Source organism: Salvia miltiorrhiza, chromosome 5 (genome assembly GCF_028751815.1).
Source record: "Salvia miltiorrhiza cultivar Shanhuang (shh) chromosome 5, IMPLAD_Smil_shh, whole genome shotgun sequence".
Lineage (NCBI taxonomy): Eukaryota > Viridiplantae > Streptophyta > Magnoliopsida > Lamiales > Lamiaceae > Salvia > Salvia miltiorrhiza.
In genome coordinates, this window is record NC_080391.1 from 56,993,248 (window position 1) to 57,013,958 (window position 20,711).

Consider the following 20,711-nt stretch of genomic DNA (forward strand, 5'->3'; position numbering starts at 1 on the left):
TAAGCTATAATATAGGGATAAAATCGTAATTTGTTTGAAAGCTCGATTAGGCTCGCGAGCCTAACGAGTCGAGTATGGTGAAACTCGAACTCGGGCTCGATACCTAGTCGAGTAGCTCGAGCTCGAGCTCGACTCGACTTATACCGAGTCGATTTCGAGTAATTTTCGAGTCGATCCCGAGTAGCTCGCGAGCTAGCTCGACTCACTTACACCCCTATGCGTGGTGCATAATACGATAAATTTACAGAGCCGGGCCGACCCGCCGCTAACCGGGTACCACTTCGGTAACTTGGCTATTTCTTCGAAGGCGGAGGTGGCGTCCGGCGATGGCGGTGTTGAGGTTCTACGGAAGGTGCGTGAAGCGTCGGAGGCGTTCGACGCTGGCTATGTGGCTAGCCTGAAGAATAGTGAAATGTGTTTGAAAGAAGCTACAAGGGCTCAAGCTCGACTCGATAAAAATATGAAGAGCAATTTGTAATGAAATTTTTCTATCACGTAATATTTTGATGATAATTTCGCCAATGAATGCACTTGTTTGATTGCTCAAAGCCTCAAACTCAATACTTGACAATCATTAACCATGCATTTTGTGGTTAGATATTATTGTTATTCTTATAATTACATTGAATATATGGTTAGAATTTTATACATAAGGCGTGAACATAAACTTCATACTGATTGTCTTTTCATAAAAAAATTTATTTCTGAAATCCAAAAACAAATAAGGGAGCTAATATGGATTGCAGATTGATCGCCTATCAACTTGACAACCAAACCACCCTCAAAAAAAAAACTTGAAAACCAAACCTCCTGACAACAGAGCACCTACCAAGTGCTCGACGAAAACACTGAAAGAAAAAAGAAGAAAATACGCACAATAGAAACACGCACACAAATTGTTTGATAAAAAGTCAGAAAGAGAATATACACCAAGAATAAAGATGCTGATTTCTTAAGCTTCTTTGATTTTTCGGAGTTGGGAATTTATGGGATTCGATGATGAGTAGAAGTAAACCATGAGAGTAAACAATGGTGGCAGTATTTGCAGAGATTTGGGGGTTGGAGAAGATGGTTAAATGATTTCTGTGGAGAATATCTTGCTTTCTATCTCCATTGTTTATGTTTATTGCAACTAATCTCATCATATCAAAATTAGTTAAGTTGAAAATTTTAATTAATTAATCAACGTGCTATCGAAGTAAGACAACCGGACAAGATCTTGAAGTATATTACGTTATAATTGTGGAGAAAGTCAATCATACTAATAACTAGCATTCACTCCCTTGCGATGCACGGAATAATAAATTTATAACTTAATAAAAGAAATTACGTAAAAATACCAAAATATGGTCATTTATGATCAATTACGCGGGGATAATAAATTTATAACTTAAGAAAAAAAATTACATAAAAATACCAAAATATGGTCAGTTATGATAAATTACGTATACAATTTGTAGTGGTGATACAAAAATATGCCCCCTCTGTCCCGTGTATCACATTTTTTATTTTTCTCTATCTCATAAGAGTGTATTACTTTCATTTTTTAACATGATCTCATTATCTCTCTTTTTAACTACAACCATTCATTTCCACTCAACACATTATCTACCAACCATTTCTTAAAACTCGCGTCTATTCCATATTCATATGTAATACTACATTTTTACGGGACATAGATAATAATTTACCACCAAAATAATATTTAATATCAATATTGTACCATGCAATTTCAAATTTGTTGCATGACTATTTTGAATTATATAAAAAATAGATAAAGATATATTCTTCATTGCTGTTTCTTTTTTATTTAATTATGTTGCCTCTCTTTTGGTTTCTTAGTCATGAAAATTTTCAAGTGTTCTTTTTTTTATTTTATTTTATCAGATTTCAAAAAAAATAGTAAAAGCAAAATGAAATTCGAGTCGGATCTTTTATTGCCTAATTAATCATATTAACATATGTCACTAAAATTGAAATTTATTGGTATTAATTAATGAAGTTATAAGGCAAATTTTAACCTCCGTAATTGTAATTTCTTTAAAAATATGCCAAAACAAATCAATTTCTAAATTTAGTCATTTCAACAAAAAACTCAACATATTGATATAATTTGTTTATGCTCATTTTTCTCTAAGAATGAGAAAAGAACTTGGAATTAAAAAATGCAGAATAAGAAATATATAGACTAAAAAATATACTGTGAAAGTTGGTAATTTTGAAATAAAAGTGCACTTAATTGTTTTATGAAAAATCTTGTAATACATAAAGTTGGGAGATTCAAATATTTTACGAAAATTGTTTAAAACCATATCTATATATGGTTGAAAACTATATTTTCTGTGAGAATATAAGAATATTGTATTAAACTTATAAAGTTAAAACACTATAATTTGTATCTCTCTACAAAAAAATAAACAACACAAAAAGAAACTATAAATACCTCATGAAAATAATAATAAATAAATAAAAAGATAATCCAAATTCCTGTATTTCATAATAGTAAAGTTTACTGCGTCGTGGCATTGTTTTCGCCAGCGACAGGAGTTTTCAGGCAAGATCTTTGGTTTGGTCTTCGCTTCCACCGTTTCCTTCGTTGATGATGGTGGAGTTGCCTTTTGGTTTGTTTTGCTGTTGTTTTATTTTTTTGTTGAGTCTGAGCTGTTTAGTTTTTCGGTTTTTTTTTGTTTTCCTCGCGTCTTGGAGATGGTCTGCTCTTGTTTGTCTTATGTGGTCTTGTTTTGAGGATCTTTTTGGTTAGGAGAATGAGCTGGGTCTGCTTCAGGACGATGGTTAGGCCGGAGTTCTGGAAGCGGTCTCATCTCCGCTCTTTTCCTCGTGCTGGTTTCTGTCTTAGACGGGTACTCTTTTTCCTTTCTAAGGTTTTTCCCTTAGGGTTTTCCTTAGAGAGGTTTTAACGAGGCTCGGCCCTTAGTCTGCTTTCTTGTGCTTTCAAGGGTTCTTAGGTTTTTTTGCTTTTCTTTCTTTTATAAAATCGCAATTTAATAATAATAGTAAAGTTTACAGAATTTACACAATTATGTTTCCATGATTTCACAAAATATTTTAACACAAATAATAAAAATAAAATAAATTTGAAAAAGCTAACTTCCTTTTTAATAAAAAACTTGTAGTATAAAATAAGAGAAAGGAAGGAGAAAAGAAAATAACTTTGAAACTTTTTATTTGAATAAAATTTTTATTTTAAACTAATTTTTTACATATTATATATATATATATATATATATATATATATATCAAATTAAAGTTCTTGTAATGATCTTTAATTTGATATGTATATCGAATATATTTAATTAATCAAAATGCATAATTTTTGGAAAAAATAAAAATTCTTAAAATGAAAAGAAACGGAAAAATAATTTAAAAGAAATTGCAACAAAAAACTAATAGAGAGAAGTAGAATGAGAGAAAAATACGGTGAACTCATCATAATCCATTTTTTGATGCAACACGTTTTTTTGAAATGGATTGAATTTTTGGCGCAAAAAAATAACTTCCCAGAACTGCGTTTTCATATATATATATATGGATGGATTTGACAATAAATATCTTTTCAAATCACTACAGAATATTATTAGCCATATATTGCTAATAATTAAACTCTATATGACCACTCACAGCTCATTTACTATATTTTAATGTGAAGATTGAACAATGAGTTAATTAATTAATAATTGATCATAGTCCATATATATAAAATTGATATTTGATCGCGTCACCAGTATCATCGAGATATGTTGTTTGATTTAGACGATAACATAATATTCCAACTATGTATTTAATTAATTGTTTTTTAGTATTTATTTGAATTTATAAGTTGCAGGTTACTTAATGATCTGGATTTATAAGTTTTTATTTTATGAATTTCTTTGTTTTTTTAATAATACTCTCTTCCTCCATGATAAGTGTGATATTTAATTTTGTCATTTTAGTCCGTCCATAATAAGTGTTATATTTTTATCCTCATTTCTTGATCAATGTCATCAAACCCCCAAATTCCCAACTCCCAAAAATCAAATCACCTCAAGAAATCCTTGTCGGAAAGCCTCTCAAGATTCTACCCCTCGCCGGCAACCTCTACGTCTACTGCAACGACCCCGGCCGGCGCACTCTGCTCCGAAGCCGAAGCCGACTGCAAGGTCTCGCAACTTATCACCAATCCAAACCCCAAAAGTTTGTAGAAACTTTCTACCTTATCATGAGACACATGAGTTCCAAGACGTTTGAAATACTCTCTCTGTTTTTTTTTAAGTGTCTTATGGAAAAAAAAAGTACATATATCAAGGAAGTTGGAGTATTACCTTTGTGCCCATATTTATTATTTTCAAAGTGTAATAAATTTATTCTCAAATTTAGGACACTTAAAAAAGGGTAAAGTAGGAACTTTGTCATTTTTTATTCTCAAATTTTGAAATAGGATACTTAAAAAGGAACAATAAATTTATCTTAATAGGACACCTTAAAAAAATGGAGGGAGTACTTTATAATTGGAAAAAAGTCAACCATACTAATAATTTGACATTAAATATAACTATCATGGAACTCGAGGTTGTCCGAAATGGTAGTATATATATATATATATATATTCGATTCGTTGTCTTAATTTAGAGGATATATAAGATAATTCCAACTAGATATGTATTCAATTATTTTTTAGCATTTCGTTGAAATTTGCAATTATAGCTGGTTACTTCATGATTTAATTGGATCTATAAGTTTTTATTTTATTAATTTCTTTGTTGCTAAATACTAATATTAGGAACGGTTATATAATAGTAGTATAATATATATATAGTAATAATATAATCTTCTTTATAATAGGATTAAACCTTAACCTATGTGGCATATCTAGAATCTCACCATTTCAAAATTTACCATATATAATCCTCATCTTTTATTAATTAATGGGTAAATTTGGTCTAAAACCATAATAAATTTCTAAATTTTGGTTTTTCCCACAATCTTCCATTCTTGTTTCAAAATACATAATAAATTATTTAATTTGGAATTTCCCACGATGACAGATTCTGGTCAAAAAATTTAAATATAGATAAGTTCAAAAATAACTAAGAAGATCTAATTCCATACAAATTTGATTCTCATTCCATGAATTTGAATTCTTCGACAATGAATTTGTTGAAGCTATGAAATTGCTGCAGTTTCTCCTTCAATTGCGTAGATAAGATAGAAATCTGTAAAAAAAAATAAAAAAAAATAATAAAAAAAAAATCCAACCCTAGACTTAGATTTTCAAGATTTTAAATAAGTAGGTGCTAAAACGACGTCGTTTTTAGTCACTGCCGTTAAATAGGCCACCTCATCCAAGTCCGGCGCCACGCCATTTAAAAGTTCACCGGAAAGTCAAGCGATGGGAAATTCCAAAAAAAATAATTTATTATGTATTTTGAAACAAGAATGAAAGATTGTGGGAAAAACCAAAATTGGAAAATTTATTATGGTTTTAAACCAAATTTACCCTTAATTAATTAACTATTACATTCCATATAAAGATTCATTAATCTTAATAAAGAAACAATCCACCCAAATTGCCATAATGAAGAATGAAAATCAAATTTTGTCCACCATTTGAAAAAACACAAATTTTGGCCATTTTTATTGATTTGGACGCTTTTGCCCTTAATGAGGCGGACTGGGTAGGATCAGACACGCGGGTCGCGTGCCGGGTCGGGTTAGACACTTATGGCACTATTAGTGCCATAAGTGCCAAGATGACACTTATGGCACTAATAGTGCCATAAGTGCCATAAGTGCACACTTCCCCCTAGGGTTTAGATATTCCATTTAGGGTTTAGATTATTCATTTGGGGTTTAGATGTTCCATTTAGGGTTTAGATTATCCATTTAGGGTTTAGATGTTCCATTTAGGGTTTAAATGATGTTGTTGTTTCTGTATTTGTGCTGATGACCATTTTACTTAGTTTTATTTTGAATTTCGTTGGCACTTATGACACTAATAGTGCCATAAGTGCCAAAATGACTATTTTACTTGGTTTTATTTTGGATTTTCGATGGCACTTATGGCACTATTAGTGCCATAAGTGTCATCTTGGCACTTATGGCACTAATAGTGCCATAAGTGCCTAACCCGACCCGGCACGCGACCCGCGTGTCTGACCCTACCCAGTCCGCCCAATTAAGGGCAAAAGCGTCCCAAAGCTATAAAAATGGCCAAATTTTGTGTTTTTTCAATGTGTGGCCATAAATTGTGTTTTATGCTTCATTTTGGCTACTTCAAAATTTTACTCTAAAGAAATATAATTAATAATAAATGTATATATATATATATATAATAATAATAATAATAATAATAATAATAATAATAACTTACATATAATCTAAATTAATAAATTTTAATATTTATTTTATCTCGATAAAAATTAATCTTAATAACTATAATAATAATAATAATAATAATAATAATAATAATAATAATAATAATAATAATAATAATAATAATAATAATAATAATAATAGCTTACATATAATCTAAATTAATAAATTGTACTATTATTTATTTTATCTCGATAAAAATTAGATTACATGTCCGACAAGAAAAAAAATTATAATTTATATACAATAAATGATTTTAATTGAATGTTAGTGATTAGATGTATATTTGTTATTAATTTAATATTTCTCAAAAGCGTATATATTATATGTATATGTTGCAATATATCATATTGTATGAATATATATATATATATATATATATATATATATATATATATGATCAAGTTAAACAGAGAATTATTATATATTTCATTTTGAATAAGTCTGTACATGTTACAAACTGATCAACATAACAAACGAACAGACGTATTTAGTAAAAAAATAGAAAAACTCGCCACCAGCAGGATTCGAACCCGGGGCAAATTGTTGTTCATGCAGTACATTGATTTGTTCATAAAAATTGTAGATCTGTTCATTTTTGTTTCACGAATTCTCTATTCTCTAAATATTTAGCATTCTCTGTTTAACCTTTCTCTCTCTCTCTCTCTCTCTCTCTCTCTCTCTCTCTCTCTCTCTCTCTCTACATATATATATATATATATATATATATATATATATATATAATATTTATCTTCTTAATTTTCAATAAAATCAATTTTAAAGAGTTTGAATTGAGACATGCACGTGTATGTAAATTATAAACGGGTTCGGTCATTGATTTACATGTTTGAATGAATAGACACAAATTCTATAACCTGATTACTTTAAAACAAAATCTTATTTTATGTCTATCAAAAGAATTAAAATTTTATTTTTATTTTTTATAAAATATATTCGTACATTTTATTTGTATAGGGAAGAAAAATATTTTTCATATCTAAAACTTTATTTGTTTCAGTTTCGTCAATAATAATAATAATAATAATAATAATAATAATAATAATAATAATAATAATAATAATAATAATAATAATAATAATAATAATAATAATAATAATAGATAAATTATGAAATTAGTAATGCATAAATGAAGAATTTAGATAAAGAACAATAGAGGATATTAGGGCTGTCTAAATGGTTAACGGTTTTTGGATAATTTAATAACCGAACCATAATTTTCGGGTTTGGGTATCCAATGACCGAAATTTTCGAGTATTGGATCGGTTTCGGTTAGTGCTTTTGTAAAAATTTCGGGTATCGGTTAACCCGATAACCGATTCGGGTTAACCGAATACCCGAAAATTATTTAATTAATTATTTAATATATATATTTGTAAGTTAAAAATTAGAAGTTAGACAACCCTAAGCTCTTCAGCCCCCCTCCACCATCTCCGACCGTCCGATGCTGTCACCGCCTCCGTGAGCCGCCCTCTATCAGCCGCCCTCGTCCGCCGGCCTCCGTCTGCTTTTTTTAAAATCGATTCTGACCTGAAATAAAATTATGATATATATAAAGTACAAGAATGATCGGTAGTTTACTGGATAAGCTGCTGGTTCAAATCCTATATCTAGCAATTTATTTGAATTTAATTTTTTAAAAATGGGTATTTTGGATACCCAAATAACCGAATCGGAAAACCGAACCGAACTCTTAAAACAGTTCGGGAATGGTTATTGAAATATGGTAATTTCGGGTTCGGGTAACCGAAATTTCGGGTACGGGTAATTGAACCCGAACCGTTCGACAGCCCTAGAGGATATGATGTTAAAATACATTAGAAATCTTTAATTATCTATTAAATTTATAATAATCTCAATCGGGTGAAGAATTGATATAAATCACCTCATTTCACATTTTTTTTTATAAGGTTTCACTAAGTAAAACTTATGCAAGAAGAAACTCTTGCTCCCCAAATTAAAAATCTATATTTAATTGGTGAAATGATTGAGACTAATACAATTTGAATTGCTCCAAGCGAGATGATTCTCGGAACCCAATTAAATGATGATACTCACAAGTTAAATTTGTTCTTTCAAACTTCAAACGAGATGATTCTTGAAACTCAATTATAATCTTTTGAAGCTATACAAGTTAGTTATGATATTAGAAGCTCCAAATCATACAATCTCACAAGTCAAATTTGATTTTTAGACCTCCAGATAGTGATGTTAAAAAAATTGACGCATAAAAGTTAACTTTTTGTATTTTAAGGTCTAGGCGAGATGATTCTCAAAAGTCTGGTGTTCAAACATTAGATGTCGTCTTCCGAGTTTTAGATGATGATATGATCCTACAGGGTGGTTCAGACGAGATGATGCTAAGATGAAATAAAATCTTCAATATTGACCTTTTTCCAAAATATTACTCCCTCCGTCCCGCGAATCTTGAGTCAATTCTTTTCGACACGGGAATTAAAAAAATAGTATTTAGTGTGTTAAGTGTGATAGATGAAAAATGGAAAAGATGAATAAAGGGGGATTTTTTTGTCATATAAGGAAATGACTCAAGATTCGTGGGACGACCAAAAAAGGAAAGTGACTCGAGATTCGTGGGACGAATGGAATATTAAATAAAAATTTATATTAAAAGAATATTTATTATTCTAACAAAAGGTTAACATTTAATTGAGGAATATGATTCAAATTAATATAATTTCAACTATATTACCTTAAAATAAATAAATTTAAAAATAATTTATATATAAATAATTATTTATACAAACATAATACTCTCCCGTCCTCCAAAATTATACATGGAAGTTTGTAGTAATGATAGTGGAGAAAGGGTCCCACATTGAGGGTATTGTTAAATAGATTATGAGTAAATAGTGTAGTTAAAATGGTAAAATTGTAAGAATTATATGTGGAGTATTGTCTAAAAATAGGGTATGCATAATTTTGGGAGCCGTACCAAAAAGGAAATGTATGCATAATTTTGGAGAATGGAAGGAGTATCATATAATTTAAATAATAATTTAAAATAATTTTCCGTCGAATTTCGATGGGTTACGCACTAATTATGTATAATAAAAATATAATTTTGATAGTAAAATAACTAGATAGTAGTGGGAATGAACATAACTTTCAAATTATAATTATTTTTTTTGTTAGAAGTGATTGGGAACATAAAGCATGGCTAGCTTATAATTTAAATAAATGAGATCCTCTCTCCTTAGTGTGTACCACCGTGTACCACTCTTAATTTATTATAATTTTTAATTATTTTTTCTTTAATTTTAATTTATTATGCTTTAATATAATATAAAGATAACTAAAGTATGGCTTATAATTATTTTTTATATTTATTTGAATTAATAATAGATTATTTGGGTTAATTAATTCAAGGTTAGGGTATATATTTTTTTAAAATTTCAATTTTTAATGATAAATATTAATTAGAGTTCATAATATAATAATAGTAATTTTTATTTTTATAAAAAATAATTATAAAATAAAAATATTAGAAGTGATACACGGTGGTACACACTAAATTATGGTTAACTGTGGGTCAGGGAATCCCATCAGTATTTTAAATATATATGTGTTCTTGTTTTGAGAAACTCGTGGTGTATATTAATTATTCTGTAGTCGCTTGATAATTATAATTACTTGTACTGCACAATACCTCCTCTACCTAAATTAAGTTTAATTAAATATCCATTTAAATATATTATCCAATACCTTGCAGTATACAAATTTAAGCTATATGCATAATTGATGAGGTCCAACTCAAGCTCTAAAATTCATGAGGTATAAAAGTCTATCATATCACTAAATTAAAATCCTTTTATAAAGTCAGAATATTATTTGTTCCAATAATTAGGTTTCATGAGGATCCACTATATATATAAGTGTTGGGGGTGATGGTTTTGAGAGACAGAAAGAAACAATGGAGATAGAAACTAAGGTAATCTCAATAGAGACTATCAAACCATCTTCTCCAACCCCAAAATCTCTGCAAAAATACCAACTTTCATTTCTTGATCAATGCCAGCATACATTATCCATTCCCTTCGTCTTTTTCTACTCATCGACAAATCCCAATTTTTCTAACTCCGAAAAATCAAAGCAGCTAAAGAAATCCTTATCGGAGGTCCTCTCCATATACTACCCCCTCGCCGGCCGCCTCGCCGGCAACCTCTACGCCGACTGCAACGACGCCGGTGTGCCCTTCTCCGAAGCCGAAGCCGACTGCGACGTCTCGCAAGTTATCAACAATCGAAACCCTAAAGACTTGAACAACTTTCTGTTGGAAATATGGTTTTAAGCTATATCTGGAAATTATTATTTAATTAAATATTTATTATTTAATTAAAATAATGATTGGATGTTAATCTACATCTCGAGTAGATCAACGTGATATACTTGAAGTCTCAAAACCGATTTCCGATGAGTGAGATATTGTATGTCAAAGTTTGAATGTTGAAGAGGAAAAATAACATTTGTTATGTTATCCCACATTGGAAAACATAGAGATGTTTTTCATGTATAAGAATAGCAAAGCACATGGAGTTAATAAATTGACTTGTGGGCTTGCTAGTGGGCTTGATCTAAGTACTAGCCTCGCGCGCACACACACACGCGCGCCGCCGACGATCGATCGGACGGACGGACGGACGGACGGACGACGACGTCGCCGCCGCCGCCGGACGGGCGGGTCGGGTACGGGCCGCGGCCAAGGACTTGGATCTTGGCAATTGGTGTTTGGGGCCCAAACTATTTTTTGGACCAACTCCATTGGGCTTTTAATTTTTGGCCCAACAGAATTATTTTCTTGGCCCAACAGAATTTAATTCCCAAGCCCAACTGCCCAGCCCACATCAGCATGCAGCAGCAGAAATAAGAAGCAGCAGCAGAAGAACGCAAGTTACGACTTCTGCATGCGTATTCAATTTTGCAGCTAAGTTTTCTTCAATAGCTGCGCCCACCGGCCACCTCTTCAACGTTTACAGCTTCCAGCCACCGGAGTTGAATTCAATGAATTGAATTCATACTCACCACATGCCTATAAATAGGCCTATGGAGAGCATGCAGTAATACCACAAAAAAAATCCTGCATTCTGCCATTTACAAACAACTCTCCCTGCAAACACTTGTGCTCAGTTCTTGATCCTTTTTAGTTCGCCGGAGCTCGCCGGATTGTGGTGCTACATCCGACGAGACGTAGTCGTTTTACCTTTGGGGAAGATACGCCAAACCGAAGAGCACTACCGGGGCGATAATCTTCTTGCGGGAAGAGATTTATCTCGACTCGACTTTATTTATACGTATAATTTATTTATACAGTGTATTTCAGTTGTATCGAATTATTTGAGTTGTAATTTCTCAAATTATTTACTTTGTAATATTTTCAATTATTTTGAGTTGTAATTTCTCAAAATAAATATTTTGTAATATCTCGATCGTGTACCCGGTTCTAACAATCGCAAGAAGATTATTTCTCTGCCGTTGATACACGTTCGAGAAATGGCTCACACCGACGTCAATATGGATGGCTCCACCACCTCTGCAACCATCGGTTCAACCACGTCGTCAATATTTTCCTCGTTTGCATCAACGGGGGCTTCAACGTCAACCATGGCCCCATTGCAAACTTCAAGAACTATTGGTCTTGCCGAGAAACCATCAACGTTCTCGGGCAAGAATTTCAAATACTGGCAAGAAAAGATGCTATTCTACCTCACAACCGTGGGGTTTGCCGGATTCTTAATGGAGGAAAAACCTCCAACCCCGAGTGAAGGGGAAGGGGAGACAAGCCAAGAAATTCGTGCCGGATATTTGAACTGGTGCCGCGGCGACTACTTGTGCCGTAACACCGTTCTCATGTCTCTGGACGAACGGCTCTACCGTGTTTTCAAGGTTCATGAAACCGCGAAACAATTGTGGGAGGCCCTTGATCTAAAGTATCAAGTGGACAAAGCGAATACTACCAAGTATGTCGTTGCCAAATGGTTGGAATATAAAATGGTTGACTCCCGACCATTGATGGACCAAGTGGAAGAATTCCAAAATCTTTCACATGAGGTTCAAGCCGAAGGGATGCCCTTGGCGGATGCATTGCTCGTTGCAATCATCATAGAGAAATTACCTCCTAGTTGGAGGAAATTTCAAAACCTTTTGAAGCATGAGCGCTCGGATATGTCCGTGCCGATATTAATATCCAAGCTTCAAATGGAGGATCACGTGAGAAGTCGTGATCAAAAGGGGAAAGCTCCAATGGAGGCAAAGGCCAATCTCACCGAGAAAGGCGGTCTCTTCAACAAACGTGGTCGCCCTAACCCTAATAATAAGGGTAAAGGGAAGCAAGGCGGACATCAACCATCAAAGTTTGATGGTGTATGTTATAATTGTGACAAAAAAGGTCACATGGCTAAGGATTGCCGCAAGCCAAAGCGGAAGAAAGCAAGTGGCAACGTGAACAACGTCGAGAAGGACTTCGACGATTGGAACCACGATGACTTTGCTGCCATGATCTCCGAGGTGAATCATGTGGACAACCCGAACGCTTGGTTCGTGGACACCGGCGCTACCGTCCATATATGCATAAATCGTGAGTTGTTCCACAACTACAAAGAAGTGGAAAACAAAACGATAATGGAGGCTAGCGAACGGACATCCCAAGTCCTTGGCATGGGAGATGTGATTCTTCAACTCACGTCGGGCGTGGAGATCACATTAAAAGACGTATTACACGTTCCAACTGTCCGAAAGAATTTAATTTCGGGCTTTAGGCTTACGAATAAGGATTTTGAATTGTTTTTCAAATCTGACTATGTTGTAATACGCAAGTGGGGAAAGTTCCTAGGGAAAGGCTATGCCTCCGAAGGACTTTTCAAACTTGGTGTAAGAGCTTGTAAGCCTGCCAAGGCTAAAATCAATAAAGATGCATCAACTTCTTCTGCTTACTTGATTGAGTGTTCTGATTTATGGCATTGTAGACTTGGACATGTTAATCTAAATGCTATAAAGAGATTAGTAAAAATGAATTTACTAAAAGTTGATGAATACAACTCACAAGAAAAATGTGAAGTTTGTGTTGAAGCCAAAATGGCTAAGTTACCGTTTAAATCGGTAAAAAGGAGCACTCAACCATTGGAACTTATTCACACCGATGTTTGTGATTTAAAGTTCGTGCAAACTAGAGGTGGCAAGAAGTACTTTATCACCTTTATAGACGATTGCACAAAGTATTGTTACCTTTACTTATTGAAAAGTAAAGATGAGGCTATTGAAGCTTTTAGAAACTTCAAAAATGAAGCCGAGAATCAACTTGGATGTCGAATTAAGATGGTTCGAAGTGATAGAGGTGGAGAATATGTAGCTCCGTTTGCTGAATTATGCAACGAAAGTGGTATAATCCATCAAACGACGGCTCCTTATTCACCACAATCTAACGGCGTTGCTGAACGCAAGAATCGAACTCTTAAGGAGATGATGAATGCCTTGTTGATTAGTTCAGGATTACCCCAGAACATGTGGGGGGAAGCTGTCTTAACGGCCAACTATATCTTGAACAAGATTCCACTCAAAGGGAAAGATGTAACTCCCTATGAGCTATGGAAAGGAAGGAAACCCTCGTATAAATACCTCAAAGTGTGGGGGTGTTTAGCCAAGGTAGAAGTGCCTTTACCAAAGCAAGTTACAATAGGACCTAAAACGGTGGATTGTATCTTCATTGGTCATGCACTTAATAGAAGTGCCTATCGTTTTATAGTGCACAGATCAGAGATACCTGATATACATGTTGGGACAACGATAGAATCAAGGAATGCTATATTCTTTGAAAATATCTATCCTAACAAGGATAAAGGTACATCGAACTCTAATGATGGAGTTGATGGTGATGCTACAGGTTCTAAACCTATGGAAGTAGCTAGTAATTCTACTCAAGTAGATGATGCCACGGGTTCTAATCATGTACCACCTAATAGGAAAAGACCAAGGTCTAAACCTATGGATGTAGAACCGAGACGTGGGGAACGAGTTAGAAAAGCTAATGTCTATGGACCGGATTATGTTGTCTTAATGCTAGATGGCGAACCGGTGACGATTAAAGAAGCTATGTCTGGCTCAGATGCAGCTCTCTGGAAAGAAGCCATCGATATTGAGATTGATTCCATTATGCAGAATCATACTTGGGTGTTAGTGGATCTACCACCTGGAAGTAAAGCTTTAGGATGCAAATGGATCCTAAAGAAGAAGTACAAATCTGATGGTACTATAGATAAGTACAAAGCCCGACTTGTCGTTCAAGGTTTCAGGCAGAAAGAAGGGTACGATTTCTTCGATACCTATTCACCTGTGACCAGACTAACATCTATTCGGATGCTTCTCGCTATTGCTGCCTTGCACAATCTCGAGATTCACCAAATGGATGTGAAAACTGCGTTCTTGTATGGCGAGTTGGAAGATGAAATATATATGAAGCAACCTGAAGGGTTTGTAGTACCTGGGCAAGAGCACAAAGTATGCAAACTTCAAAGGTCTTTATATGGGTTGAAGCAAGCACCGCTTCAATGGCATTTAAAATTTGACAGTGTAATGTTGTCAAATGGATTCAGAATCAATGAGTGCGATAAATGTGTCTACATTAAGAATTCTAATAACGGATATGTTATTGTTTGTCTTTATGTAGATGACATGCTCATCATGGGAAGTAATTCCCGAGTGATTCAAGAAACCAAAGGCATGCTAAGTAAAAATTTTAGCATGAAAGATATGGGCTTAGCTGATGTTATCCTTGGAATTAAAATTCTAAGAAGACCTGATGGTATTACTATAACACAATCTCACTACGTTGAGAAAGTGTTAAAGAAATTCAACGCTTTTGACAAGCCAATAGCTAAGACACCATGGGAACCTAATGTGCATTTGAGTGTACACAAGGGAGAACCTGTTGACGCGTTAGAATATGCGAAGATTATTGGGAGCCTGATGTATCTAACAAATTGCACTCGTCCCGATATAGCATGCTCGGTCAACAAGTTGAGCAGCTTTACAGCTAACCCTAGTAATGAACATTGGAAAGCTCTTGAAAGGGTTTTGAGATATTTGAAATATACTCAAAACTATGCGATTCATTATACTAGGGAACCCTCTGTACTTGAAGGGTACTGTGATGCAAATTGGATATCTGATGCCAAAGACTCGTTTTCAACGAGCGGTTATGTATTCACTGTGGGGGGTGGTGCTGTGTCTTGGAAATCCAAGAAGCAAACATGTATTGCAAGATCGACCATGGAATCAGAATTCATAGCTTTGGATAAAGCTGGTGAAGAAGCCGAGTGGCTTAAAAATTTCCTCGAGGATATTCCATGTTGGTCGAAACCTGTGTCGTCCGTGATAATTCATTGTGATAGTCAAGCTGCTATCGGACGAGCACAAAACCATTTGTATAACGGTAAGTCGAGACATATTCGTCGACGTCATAATACCGTGAGACATTTGATCACCAGTGGAGTTATCTCAATTGATTATATAAGATCAATTGATAACATAGCGGATCCTTTGACAAAAAGTATCCATCGAGATCAGATGTATAAACTGTTAGGGGGAATGGGTTTGAAGTCCACAAATTAAGGATAATCATAGTGGCAACCCAACCATGATGACTGGAGGATCCCAAGAACTTGGTTCAATGGGACAACTAAGCTATGAAAATCCGTGTGTTGAACACTCGAATTGCCTATTCCTTGTAGAACAGTGAGTGTTCGGAAACCTGCACGTGGTGAGGTTAAGTCTTTGACTTTTAATGACTCTAGAACTCCTCGAAGAGGACAAGTATAGCAGGATACTTGAGTTAAGAGTCACCTATGTAAGTGTGAAGTGGGGCCGCTTCGATTGAAACACTTATGAATCCAAAGAGGTGTTCCAAGGCCAGTAATGGACACAAACGTGAGAACGAATAAGGATTGAAGCAATATTGTGTCAATATTGTTGACTCAGTATACACCGAGGAGGACTAGTTCAAGGAATCATATCCACTAGGCCGCCGGTATACTCGATAATATTGACTATGGCAGGTTCAAAGCCACAAGCTACCTTTCCAAATGCAATGTTGTATCTTAAGAGGACTGAGCTAAGTGTTTGCATACTTCGCATACTGTTTTCTCACTCATGTGGGGGATTGTTGGAAATATGGTTTTAAGCTATATCTGGAAATTATTATTTAATTAAATATTTATTATTTAATTAAAATAATGATTGGATGTTAATCTACATCTCGAGTAGATCAACGTGATATACTTGAAGTCTCAAAACCGATTTCCGATGAGTGAGATATTGTATGTCAAAGTTTGGATGTTGAAGAGGAAAAATAACATTTGTTATGTTATCCCACATTGGAAAACATAGAGATGTTTTTCATGTATAAGAATAGCAAAGCACATGGAGTTAATAAATTGACTTGTGGGCTTGCTAGTGGGCTTGATCTAAGTACTAGCCTCGCGCGCACACACACACGCGCGCCGCCGCCGACGATCGATCGATCGGACGGACGGACGGACGACGACGTCGTCGCCGCCGGACGGGCGGGTCGGGTACGGGCCGCGGCCAAGGACTTGGATCTTGGCAATTGGTGTTTGGGGCCCAAACTATTTTTTGGACCAACTCCATTGGGCTTTTAATTTTTGGCCCAACAGAATTATTTTCTTGGCCCAACAGAATTTAATTCCCAAGCCCAACTGCCCAGCCCACATCAGCATGCAGCAGCAGAAATAAGAAGCAGCAGCAGAAGAACGCAAGTTACGACTTCTGCATGCGTATTCAATTTTGCAGCTAAGTTTTCTTCAATAGCTGCGCCCACCGGCCACCTCTTCAACGTTTACAGCTTCCAGCCACCGGAGTTGAATTCAATGAATTGAATTCATACTCACCACATGCCTATAAATAGGCCTATGGAGAGCATGCAGTAATACCACAAAAAAAATCCTGCATTCTGCCATTTACAAACAACTCTCCCTGCAAACACTTGTGCTCAGTTCTTGATCCTTTTTAGTTCGCCGGAGCTCGCCGGATTGTGGTGCTACATCCGACGAGACGTAGTCGTTTTACCTTTGGGGAAGATACGCCAAACCGAAGAGCACTACCGGGGCGATAATCTTCTTGCGGGAAGAGATTTATCTCGACTCGACTTTATTTATACGTATAATTTATTTATACAGTGTATTTCAGTTGTATCGAATTATTTGAGTTGTAATTTCTCAAATTATTTACTTTGTAATATTTTCAATTATTTTGAGTTGTAATTTCTCAAAATAAATATTTTGTAATATCTCGATCGTGTACCCGGTTCTAACACTTTCTACCTCGCGAGACAGATGAGTTCCAAGATCTTTGCATGGCTGTTCGAGCCACCTATTTCCGCTGCGGCGGCGTCGCCGTCGGGATCCGCATATCGCACAAGATCGCCGACGGATTAACTTTCATCTCGTTCGTCAACACTTGGTCCGCCGTCGCCATAGGCAACGGCGGCGCCGTTGCGGCTCTCCTGAAGTTCGACGCCGCCGCCTATTTTCCGCCGCTGGACATCCTCGGCAGCCACGGACCCACTATAGGAGTGGTGGATGAAGAGGTCGCCGCCAGAGTCTTCACGTTCCCGGCGTCGCAGATCGCCGCTCTCCGGGAAAGGTACACCGGCCCGGGGGGCCACCGTCCAAGCCGGGTGGAGTCGCTGTCGGCTTTTATATGGACCCGGTTCACCTCGGCGACGGGCATTGGATCCGACCCGGGTAAGAACTGCGTGGTGTATAATGCGGTAAATCTGCGGAGCCGGGCTAAGCCGCCACTGTCCGAATACCACTTCGGTAACGTGATCGGGGCTACGAGGCGGGAGGTGGTGGCCGGGGATGACGGCGTCGAGTTCCTGCGGAAGTTGAGGGAAGCGACGGAGGCGTTAGATGCCGACTACGTGGCGGGGCTCAAGGATAGAGAGATGCAATTGGAAGTGTTAATGGATTTTGCTCGAGTGAATAAAATGGAGGTTAGATTAATTTTTACGAGTATGTGCAGGTTTCCTTTTTACAAAGTGGATTTCGGATGGGGCAGACCCGTTTGGGTCGGGTATGGCGGGTCACCCTACAAGAATGTGGTAATTTTTATGGATACAAAGAGTGGAGATGGAATAGACGCATCTATTCAATTGACCAAGCAAGATATGGAGAAATTCGAAGCTCTTTTAGCCCAAGAGTGATTTGTAATGAAAAAAATAAAACTGAATTTTCCGTCACGTAATATTTTATTGGTTTCGGCAGTATAAGCCAAATTAATGTATTGCTCTCTTTAAGTTGGTGTAATTTTCATATATATCAAATCATGTAATATATGTCATGTTTGTGGAATGAGATTCAGTGTGTTGTGCTTTTAATTTGTAGTTGTTATGTTGAAGTTGGAGAAAGAAGGTTTCCCATTCAATTTGCTACACACCCGATTAGCATCAACTTCAATTACTTATCACCAATCCAAACCCCAAAATTTTGAACAACTTTCTACCTTATCACGTGAGTTCCAAGACGTTTGCGTGGCTGTTCGCGCCACCTATTTCCTTTGCGGCGGCCTAGCCGTCGGGATCCTCCTCTCGCACAAGATCGCCAACGCAGTATCTTTCCTCTATTTCATTAACACCTGGTACGACCTCGCCAGAATCTTCACCTTCCCAGCGTCGCAGATCGCCGCTCTCCGGAAAAGGTACACCGGCGCAGGGGGCGCCGTCCGAGCCGGGTTGATGCGCTGTTGGCTTTTATATGGACCCGGCTCGGGCCCGCGACGGGCATTTGATCCGACCCGGATAAGATCTGCATGGTGCATAATGCGGTCAACCTACAGAGTCGGGCCGACCCGCCGCTATCCGGATACCACTTCGGTAACTTGGTTATATCTTCGAAGGTGGAGGTGGCGGCCAGGGATGGCAGCGTCGAGCTTCTGCGGAAGCTGCATGAAGCGTCGGAGGCGGTCGACGCCGGCCACGTGGCTAGGATGAAGAATAGTGAGGTATATTTAAAAGGGGTTATAAGTGCTGAGGCTCGAGCGAATGAAATGGTGGTTAGATTTACTTTCTCCAGTATGTGTGTGCAGGTTTCTTTTTTACGAAACGGATTTCGGGTGGGGCACACCCGTTTGGGTCGGGTTTCCCTACAAGAATGGGGTAATTTTTATGGATACCAAGAGTGGGGATGGAATATAGAAGTAGTAATTTAATTAACCAAGCAAAATATGGAAAAATTCGCAGCTGATTTAATGTTATTTGTTAGTGTTGAAGAGTAATTTGTAATAAAAAGAATTGAATTAATTAATATATAAATAAGGCATTAATGTATTGCTCTGGTGTCTATAATTTTCATTTATATATATGAATGGATTATATTGGAAATTAATATTATCTTTCGTAAAAAATAAAAATAATTGTATAAGTCAATATATAATGTTGTATAAGTTGCAGTATATAATACAATCGCCAACAACTCTTTCTTCTTTCCTACACTCGGCTCCTTTTCCCTAAACCTCGTCGTATTCAAATGGGATCCTCTGTCCCAAAATATAGTGTGTACCACTCTTCATTTTTTTATATGTATAAATTATTTTTAATTCAATTTTAATTTATTATGCTTTTATATAATATAAAGATAATTAACAAGGGTTCACTCATCCATTTAGGGTTTATAATTATTTTTTTATATTTATTTGAATTAATAATAGATTATTTGGGTTCATTAATTCAAAGTTAGGGTATATAATTTTTTAAATTTTAATTTTTCAATGATAAATACTAATTAGAGTTTATAATATAATAATAATTTTTATTTTTATAAAAAACAATTTATAAAACAAAGAAATGAAGAGTGGTACACGTGGTACACACAATTTTGTGGGACAGAGGATCCCATCTGCGTCGCATTCATCTCATTCCATTTGTATAGTACTATATTTGTTCTCTCATTAGGACCTTTTTCTCTCACAATGCTTTCTCAATATTCTTACAGGTTCATTTGTCGAATGACTTTAATAACTTACAAAACTCTTAGATTAAGCATTCTATTTAATTTATAATTAATTTCTTAAATTATTTTATAATGTGCTAGAGCTTATAAAATATCTAAAATACATTTAGTAAATTTTAATTAATTAACGTAGATCTAGGTTGGTGGAGAAAATTTAATCATATATATCTCAACTTTATTAAGATTTTTCTGAAATTTCCGTATAACTTTTACACTGTATATCTGAGACCTAATATCATTTTTCTGAAAATTTGGTACAATTAATTATGAAATTAAATAATAGTT

The 20,711-nt window shown here is 35.4% G+C and overlaps 1 protein-coding gene across 1 annotated transcript; it reads left to right on the top strand.

Annotated features, from left to right (window-relative positions):
• Positions 1 to 17,770: 17,770 nt before the first annotated feature.
• Positions 17,771 to 20,425, top strand: LOC131026175 (vinorine synthase-like). Its single transcript, XM_057955946.1, has 4 exons — positions 17,771 to 18,412; positions 19,315 to 19,419; positions 19,504 to 19,573; positions 20,409 to 20,425. The coding sequence occupies exons 1-4, from the start codon at positions 17,771 to 17,773 to the stop codon at positions 20,423 to 20,425; spliced, it is 834 nt and encodes a 277-aa protein (XP_057811929.1).
• Positions 20,426 to 20,711: the final 286 nt, after the last annotated feature.